We start from the raw sequence: 10,077 nt of genomic DNA, 5'->3' as shown, positions 1-10,077 counted from the left end.
TCATATTAAGTGTCATTTTATTATTATTATTATTATTATTATTATTATTATTATTATTATTATTATTATTATTATTATTATTTTACCTTAATGCAACCATTCCGTTTTCTACACAAGACAGCTTATAGCTGGAAGAAATGCGCGAAAGGCTCAACACGTGTCTGTAAAGGTTCTACTAAAACAGATCTGAGTAGGAAATCTGTGTTACGAGGATTTGTAGGACAGGAAAGGGAGAGAAGCCGCTTAAAGTCACTAACCCCGTTTCGAAAATGTGTCACGTCTGATCCAGGTGACATGAATCACGTGTGTGATTTGATAGGAGGAAATGTTGATCTTTGTTCACTACCAGCTACTTAGCGGACATGAGAATCTCTTCTAAAGGTATAGGATGGCAAGGAGAGAGAGAGAGAGAGAGAGAGAGAGAGTTTTATTAACAACATCATATCATTAAGAGTTCAATTTCTCCTTCCTTCACTCCTTCAATAGACAATCTCAATGTATCGTATTGGATTGTTAATCTTTTCAGCAATTAGGAAAATTTTATTGGAAGTAAAAAAACAACAGAAATTGATGTTTATATTAAAAATTCGGGATTGACTTCAATAGTCGGAACTCTAATTCATTTGAAAGCGTGCATGGTTGAATCGACCAGGGTTTGAATCTCGTCTAGAATGTGAAGAACACGTCTATGAGGACTTTTCAACTGAAGGTGAGTTAGTTCATCCGATCTGGAAGCAATGTGATTTTTTCTTTATGGAAATCGGTGTTTCTTCCCGCAAAACAGACATACTCGACACAAGAACACACGCAATCGGCAGACATACTACACTGGCCTCACAGTGTCAGTTACTTCAGTCGAAAATTCCAAATAACCCAATTGGACCAGGAAATTAATAACCCCTTCTGGGTTTCATTATTATTTCCCACTTTCTCTCTCTTATTGGTTTCTTTACAATCTTTCTTTTAATTTTCTCTTACCCTGAATTACATTTTATTTTATTTATATTTAGGTAACGAAAGATGTCATCTGTGAAGAGAGTAGCCGTGGTTGGTGCCGGACCGAGTGGACTCGCTTCTATAAAAGCATGCAAAGAGGAAGGATTAGATGTCGTATGCTTCGAACGTACGGACAACTTCGGAGGTTTGTGGCGTTTCCGTGAAAACGATATCAGTGGCGTGGCCTCCGTCATGAAATCCACCATCATCAACACCAGCAAAGAAATGAATGCCTTCAGTGATTTTCCTCCACCTAAAGATTTCCCGAACTTTATGCACAACACGCTGATGTTAAACTACTTCGAAATGTATGCCGAAAAGTTTGACCTTCACCCTCACGTGAGGTTTCAGCACGAAGTGATGAAAGTCATCCCCACCGAAGACTATCATCAAAGTGGTAGATGGAAAGTAATGGTCCGAGACATGAGAAAAGAGCAAATCGTCGAAGAAGTTTTTGACGGCGTTATGGTCTGTATTGGTCATCACGTGTTTCCTAACATACCTCAGTTTCCGGGATTGGATCAGTTTAAGGGAAGGGTCTTGCATACTCATAGTCTGAAGAAATCGAAAGGGTTTGACGATCTACGTGTTCTTGTGGTAGGGATCGGTAACTCAGGAGTTGATGCAGCTGTGGAATTAAGTACAGTAGCCAAGAAGGTACATTTATTTTATTCTATCGTACACTTATCATTGCGCAATATTCTGACAGACGATTAATTTCCACATGTTCCCTATCTTACATACTATCAGATAATAATAATGGATGGATTGTAACAATGTGCAGTATCTGAAATTACTTTACATATAATTAATAAACAATTCTATGTTGTTTTTCAATTATCTGTTGAGTAGCTAACAAGCACAGTGTTAGTCTATTGTAGCTCTATCCATTGTTGCAAGATCTATTACTGTTTCTAACAGTAAATCTTTCAACAATGGATACAGATTAAATAGACTAACAATGTTAGTTGTAATAAACAACAATGTTAGTTGTTTATTACAACTAACATTGTTGTAATAAAAGCCAAATGTTTTGCTCATTTTATCTCTAGTAAAATTAAGTATATTTTCTTCTCACATATATGCAGTAAGATTTTTTTTTTTTTTTTTCTGTTTCAAATCGACTTGGTTCTTACAAGAGCAAAACACGCTACTTGAAAGTTGGAGCTTGAAATGAGAAGTGATTTGTGCTCGCGCGTACTCCAATACATATATATCATGAAGCCAAATTTCATTTGCAACTATAAATTTAACTAAAAAATTAAATCAATAGTTGTAATCGTTTAGTATTTAATTAATTCAACCGATAAATCCAATAACACCATTTAATTTAAGTAATAAATTGAGTTAATATAATTATGTCTTCCAATAATTATGCGACACGTTTTGTTAAAAATGCGTGAGTATTTTAATTAATGAATCAATTAAAATGCGTAAGGATTTTAATTCAGTATTTAATTAATATTACAATTAGTTTTATTCAGAAAAAGAAGTGGAAAAAAAAAACACCTAACATAACAATTAATGTTAATATGGTTAACAATGCTATGCATATAATGATTTTTTTTTTTTAAATTTAGAAGTGCTTGAAATAATTGAACTTCCAGTTTGTATATTCGTGCGGCTAATTAGCGCATTGCTTCATGATTTTTATCCTCCAGTTCTTGAGTCGTGGTTCACAATTTCTAATGCGAAATTGCTGTATATTCAGAATTACATGATGTACAAAGCATATTACTATTTTCTGATTAACCTCGTTAGATGGCAGCACTTATGATTTCTTATAGTATGAGGAAACGTGTTGGTGATTTTATTCGTAGATTATTTTGCTTGCTTCCCGAATTAAACTGCCATATTTATAATATTATTCATTATTTCAAATTCTGTAATTAAATAAAACACTCTTATCGAATCTAATACTTCTGTTTTCTATTTTTGGTAGGTTTATCTGAGTACTCGTCGTGGAAGCTGGGTGGTGAAGAGAGTTGGTCCCCGAGGAATTCCATCGGACATATTAGTTCACAGAAGATATCTCAACAGTGTCGTGGGAGTTCTGCCTTATAGTTTCATGTGTTGGGCTATCGAAAGAGAACTGAACAAATGGTTCGACCATAGTCTATACAACCTGAAGCCGGCACACAGGTGTCTAAGCCAGCATCCAACCATGAACGATATTCTACCTAATAAAATCCTAAGCGGTACAGTTGTGATCCGAAAGAATGTGACAAGGTTTTTGGAGTCCGGTGTGGTTTTTGAAGGCGATAAAGACATCACCGAAGTTGATGCGGTAATTATGGCTACTGGTTATTCCATAGGGTTCCCTTTCCTGGATGATGACATATTATCGGTAAAGGATAATCGTGTAAATCTATACAAATACGTGTTTCCTCCTCATCTTCCGCATCCGAGTTTGGCTATCATCGGATTGACTCAACCATGGGGTTCGGTTATTCCGATCTCAGAGATCCAAGCTCGTTGGTATGTGCTTTTGATGTCCAACAAAGTGCATCTACCAAAGGAAGAAGACATGGTTGCAGACATTAAGGCTAAACAGGAAGAAATGAACAGGCGATACGTACCCACAACTCGACATACGATACAAGTTGACTTCATTCCTTATATGGACGAAATAGCAGGTGTCATCGGAGTTAAGCCTAATCTAGTACGCATGATGGTCACCGATCCTCTCCTGTTTTGGACTTGCTTGACTGGCCCATGTGTACCGTACCAGTACCGTCTAATAGGACCAAATCGTTGGACTGGAGCTCGTGATGCGATTCTTAACTGCTACGAAAGGATCGTCACCCCACTACGCAAAAGTAATAGAAAGGACATTTGAGTTTTCTTTTAAGAAATTAAACTCAAAAAAACATCTTGGTGCAACCTCAATGCATTGACACCCTTTGGTACGAAATTCTTTGGCGGGGAGGGTGAGAGGGGGAAGGAAAATGTTTCATAAATGCTTACGCAAGCATTTCGAATAATCAGGGAATACAGTACCTTGTTGGCTGAAGAATGGTTAGCTTGGAATTAACTTATCACATAAGATGGTTTATCAGTGACATTCAAAGAACTTCTTCATCTGGATCAAACCCAATGGACAAAATCTACAAAGAGTCTTAAGATCCACAGAGTGTTAAATAATTTAACGTATTTTTTTTCACAACAATGGATGGTTTCTTAAATTGATAATAATAAATTCTAGAGATACTAATGATTTGCAAGGAATAGACTAATGTGATGGTAATGGATAACATTTCTGCTCCGGTGGAGTAGTAAAATTAACTGTGGTTTTTTTTTTATTATTCTTAATTGTCTTCTAAAGACTTAGCAACGTTTCTGACTATTCTTGATTATTTCGTAGTTTTTATATAAAATAATTAATTACCGTTTTATATTTACATACCATCTCTGGTATTTGTTTCATTCTTAAAGTATAACGTGAATATTAATACAAAAAATCTACATTAATCAAAAAAGAATTAGCTAATTTATGAAATGTTTTGATTTGTTCACAATTTTTATCTGGTTAGTTACGTGGATAAATATTAAAATGTGAATAAATGCCTTTTTTGTTTTTGAAAAGGAAGCAATTTTTTTATTCAACTATTCCTAATAATATTGTCTGTTACTAAATATTATCCATTGAAAACGGCTTTTAATCTGAATGCGATCCTTTTTTATATGACATATTAAAATAATCCCAATTTCAAATTATTTTGTCTTTATTGATTTTCATTTTTTTATTTCATTTTCGTTTTAAAATAGCCAATAACTTAAAATAAAGTATATTGCAGTATATTTTTATTTTAAAATTCAAATTTATCTAATTGTTAAGACTTTTTTTTTAAAAAACAAATACAATGCAATGAAGTATTGTTGATATTATTATCTGTTAATTGTTGGTTCTAACAATACACACAGTAAGCAGTAGTTCTAACAGTAGAGTTTAAACTATAGGCTTTAAACAACAGAATATTTATAAATTATTAAAAACGATTGTTCTAAATTAAATTTATGAAAATGTAAACACATAGAGAGAAAGAAAAAAATATAATTTGTTGGTCGGAAACGATGTCTGTATTTTTGTATACTGAAATCTTCTTCAAGTTTCATTGTGAAGTATTATTAAAAGAAATAAAGTATTAACATTAATGACTACCTTGCTTTATTTGTAAAGTAATTGCAATAACATTAAAAGGTACCAAATTCTTTGGTTCTTAATGATTTCCTACTCACTTCCATCGCCTTCCAATAGCTTCTACTTATTGTTAATACAATAGTCAAACATTCCAAGGCGTAGTGTCGAAAACTCGATGCAAAAAATGAAGATTGCCAGACTTGATTCATAAACTTATATTCATTGAAGTCATCAGAGAAATAGATTTCTTTTTGGCGTAAATCTCTCTGTGAATGATAGAGGGGTGGACATTTAATATAAGTTGCGACCGAGACATCTTAACATATAAAAGAACTTTTTATCTAACTGGTGTTCGAATTTGAAAGAAGGAACTTGATTCGTGAATTCAATATTTAAATATTTTCGCTTTAGAAAATGAATTTATTAAAGTTGTCAAAAAAATAACGTCTTATTTCAGGGTTGTGTCAATAAGTCACGAGGTTTTTTTTTTTTTTTTTTTTTTAAATCGTTGTGCTTAACACACTCTAGGGAAGGATGCGCTGTAGCGCAAAGTACACATCTGAATAATAATAATAAGAAGAAAAAATAGAATAAATATAAATTATAAGAAAATTGTTATTTGAAAACGTCCACAAAATTAGAATAATTTCTGAAAAATTCGAATATTCCGAATTTTTCCAATTGGTTTCGAGGAAAGCATGGAAATAGCATATACTTCAGTAGCTGCGGGATTGACTAGTGTGTGAGGAATCGTTTGCGCATGGATTTTAGTTAATCATTTGCTAAACGTGGGACGAACGAGTGACATATCGAAAGCTAAGAAGTTTCGTACGGTGTATCTACACAAAGAAGGCCAAACTCAATAGTTTATAGCTAAAGAATTGAAATGTTCTCAAGCAAGAGTAAGTGGAGTATTCCGACAGTATTCTAATAACCGGAGTTTTCAAAATAATCGATGAAATAGCGGTCGAAAGGTAATAATAAGTACATCAAGAGATGAGAAGAGATTGAAGAATATTGTGAAGAAAAACTGCTTTCGAAGTGTAAGATATTTTCACAGGAGATGGAAAGAACTAGGTCTGAATGTGTCCAAATCTACGACGTTGAGACGGCTTTACAAATTGGGTTTTAAATCGCTTGGGCGATGGCGTTTGTGAATGTTTTCAAATAAGTTTTCTTATCATTTATATTACATTTTTATGTGTTTACATGACTGTATAATCTACCAAGTACGTAGATTTAGATGATGCTAATTCATATTTGGTAATAATTATTTTCTATGCAACTAATTAGAATTGTAAATCCTTCAACACATTTTCTTTTATTATTTTAATTTTTTGATTTGGAAGTGTACATCGGTTTCTTTGTTTAATTCTTGGAAAACGTTATTTTAACAAATAAAAACTATTTTTAAAAAAGAATGAACGATTTGGTCTTTCCTTTTACTTTACATTGCAAAACTTGGTCAGAAATGCCTTTGTAGCGTGTACAGTTAATTTATGTAAAGTATATAACAAATCATACAAGATACACATTAAAATTATATATATTTCTAATTCAATTTAGAGTAGTGACACGGTCTAAAAAAGAGTAGTGACACGGTGGAAGTATTATAGCAGGGAAGGTGGGATCGTCCCCTCCTTCCCTGCTGTATAAAATGACTGTATTGGTCACTCTGCTAACGCTATAAAGTCGATATAGAGATTGCATAAATTCGCTGAAATCTTTTTGTTTTTTTTTTTTGACTAGATGTGTGAAGCAAGAATGCTTTTCATCTTCCCCGATATCTGTAGAGGACAGTGTAGGGATAAGGTGTTATTGAGCTATGAGCTCTGATCATGGCAGGAGGGTAACAGCAATATCTGAGCCTCAGTTAGAACTTCATTGGCTACAGCATTGCCATCCGTTACTCTTCCTGGGTACCCATTTTAGTCGCCTCGTACGACATGCATGGGCTGCAGTGGAGTTATTATTATCCCGGTCACCACACGGGGACACACACGCATTCAAAACAAATGGATACAATAGAAAACCTTCACTAATCTTCTTAAAAAGAACATGCACACGCCAATCAAACTATACATACGCTATTTTTATTCCACATTTACGTCACTGCTAGCTATGCACTTGTACACTATCAACCACAAGCTGACAAATGTGATCTTGCTCTGAATATCCTCAACATCTCTCTTGAAGAGAAAATAAACTTAAAAGTCAATCTTTTTTCCTTGGTTTTAGACTTATCTAGTAGTCTCTCTAATATTCTGACAATAAAAAGAGACTTATTCTAGACCAGAAGTTTGATTCACTCACTCAGAAGCAAAAACCAATCAAGGTAAACCCAGTCGCTGCAACTGCAATCTTAAAAAAGACCTTAAAAGGAATGGCTAGATGGGCAAAGCAAGAATACTTTTCAGCAATGTAAGGATAGGGTGTTATTGAGCTATATAAAGCTCTGATCATGGCAGGAGGGTAACAGCAATAGCCCAGCCTCCGTTAGAACTTCATTGGCTACAGCATTGCCATCCATTACCCTCCATGGATACCCATTTTAGTCGCCTCTTACGACATGCATGAGCTACATTGGGGCTTATATGTAAGTAAAGCCGTCTCTAAAAATAGAACGATCCCTAGACCACTGCATAGTGGACGAAAGACCGTCCAACTGCGTTGACTCCACTCAGTGAACCGGATCCCCCGCCAACGAGCAGAACCGCTCATATTCCAGGGAAAAGCATCCACCGACACAGCCCCTCACCGGGGCATGCTGGAGAACATTCTTCCCGGAGACTCAAATTGCTCCCTCAAGGCCTTAAGAGAGCAAAACTCAAACTCTCGAAACTCTGTGCCTATTTTAGTCGCCTCTTACGACACGCATGGGTTACTTATATAAGTAAAGCGTTCTCTAAAAATTAGGACGACCCTAGACCACTTCATAGTGGCTGAAAGACCGTCCAACTCAGCGTTGGTTCCACTCAGTGACGGGCACCCCACCACAGCTCATATTCCAGGGAGAGGCATCCACCGACAAGGCCCTCACGGGCCTTACGACGCGCATAGGTTACGTCGGCGCTATTCTTAGCCCGGCCAGCGCATGGGGACCTCACTGAAATCGTTGAAATCTATAATACCTTGTGAGATTATTAAATTAATCATAAGTAAACTATTAGTAGGCTCATACCCAAATTACCAAAATACAGAAGCTATTTTTAATTTTTTTCAAAATCGAGTATAAAGTTTGGAGAATATTACAGATCCAATTATATTTGATAACGAAATTTAAATTTTAAAAAATTTAGAAAATTATAAATTATACATTTCAAAAATGTATCTTTATCAGAGGGTGTTACCTTTGGCATTGGATTTGTCTTGAATGAGAACCAACTGTTTGAACTGTCACGCTAATAAAACCTAATTTAAATACTATAAAAGGCGAACATATGAGCAGAGCCTGAGAGACTTTCAAGTAGTACATACGAAGCTCTTCTCAATGCTGATGGTTATATTCTCATAAGATCCCCGGTAAAGTTTTAAAACTTTTTAAAGTTTCTTTTTATATTTGGCTATAAAGTATGGCTGCATCTATAATATTATCTCTAAGTCAAAATGAAGCATTTTGGCTCTATATTTTAATGGTTAATATTCCTTTATTCAGGTGCAATCACATTTTTTTTTTTTGTGATACTGAGAAAGTACACGTTAGGGTTCTCATTGAACTCAAGGGAGCAAATTGGCTCATCGATGAAATTCAGAGTAATTTTTAAAATATGTTTGGAAAATATTTTGTCGCTTACTTTAATGTTAAATATTAGCTTCGCATGTAGTCAGAAGAATAGAAAAATTTATCTTTTTCTAATTTATTCGTCCTACTTAAAGGAACTAAATTTATGAACTCAACTAAATTTCAAATGAGGAATTTACTGTCTTAGAGAAGCGGATGATGTATAAAACAACTTCCACAAAGAATAATACATTTTCTTTGGCTGTTAGGAAGTATTTCTGCAAAGATAAAGTATGTGACTTGACATGTTTTTGCAAGAAGTGTTTTAACTGATGTGATTGGTCGAGTGGTTAACGTATCCGCTCTCCCACCAAAGGCAGCAGGTTTGAATCCCGCTATAGCCATAGATGATTGCTATTGTCTTAAGATGGGAGATGTATTTCATCGCCAGGTATGAGATCCCCGCCGGGTTAAAAGTGGGCTTGGGTTTTGGTTTCTAGATTATCTCATTCCGCAGTCCATCCATGGTATGCAACAGGCTTACGATCTTTTTGTAGGGGGAGGGAATCCACATAAAAAGGAAAAGAGATTTATATATCATACTTGTCTATACATGTTGAAACCAATCATTTTCTCTCTCCAATTCAAATTCTTTTAGAGGCACACACACACACACAAAATATCACCTCTGGAAGACATTACTGGAGAAACTGAAAGATCTACAAATTGAAATCAATGGGACGATGGCAAGCTTGTTAATTCTATTTTTGAAATAGGCTAAATATAGCCTAACTTTGACTTGCAGGATAAAAATTCCAATTACAAAAGAAAGAAAGACGCAATACAAAAGAGCGAATATTTCTGAAATCAAAGGATTTCCAATTAACTAAATGAATGATTATATGCCCAAAAGACACTTTTTTTTTTTGATTGACTGCTGTGTTCCAAACATCGTAGGAAAGTCACTATGCAGGATACAGAGAACTGTTGCGAGAGTAGGATACATTAGAGAACGTCAACCTTATCTTTAAGTGACGCTACTGATCTATCTGGATCATCATGAGTAGCCATGGCAACAAGGACAACCGATACATCCGATGCTCAAATGCATTTTCTCATTGGTAGTTATTATCTCATTTTGTAAATGGAGTGACGTAACAATGAAACATTATTGTTAAATGATAAAATAACATATTTACCACAAGACAGAATACGTCTT

The 10,077-nt window shown here is 34.8% G+C and overlaps 1 protein-coding gene across 1 annotated transcript; it reads left to right on the top strand.

The window, feature by feature from the left end:
* Positions 1–1,020: 1,020 nt before the first annotated feature.
* On the top strand, positions 1,021–3,835 carry LOC150097545 (flavin-containing monooxygenase 5-like). Its single transcript, XM_090406948.1, has 2 exons — positions 1,021–1,653; positions 2,939–3,835. Exons 1-2 carry the CDS (start codon positions 1,021–1,023, stop codon positions 3,833–3,835), a joined length of 1,530 nt encoding a protein of 509 aa, XP_090263074.1.
* Positions 3,836–10,077: the final 6,242 nt, after the last annotated feature.

Source organism: Typopeltis vanoorti, chromosome 17, assembly GCF_054136105.1.
Source record: "Typopeltis vanoorti isolate ZY-2024b chromosome 17, IOZ_Tvanoo_1.0, whole genome shotgun sequence".
NCBI lineage: Eukaryota > Metazoa > Arthropoda > Arachnida > Uropygi > Thelyphonidae > Typopeltis > Typopeltis vanoorti.
The sequence above is the reverse complement of the archived record's forward strand: the minus strand, read 5'-3'. Positions and strand labels throughout refer to the sequence as shown.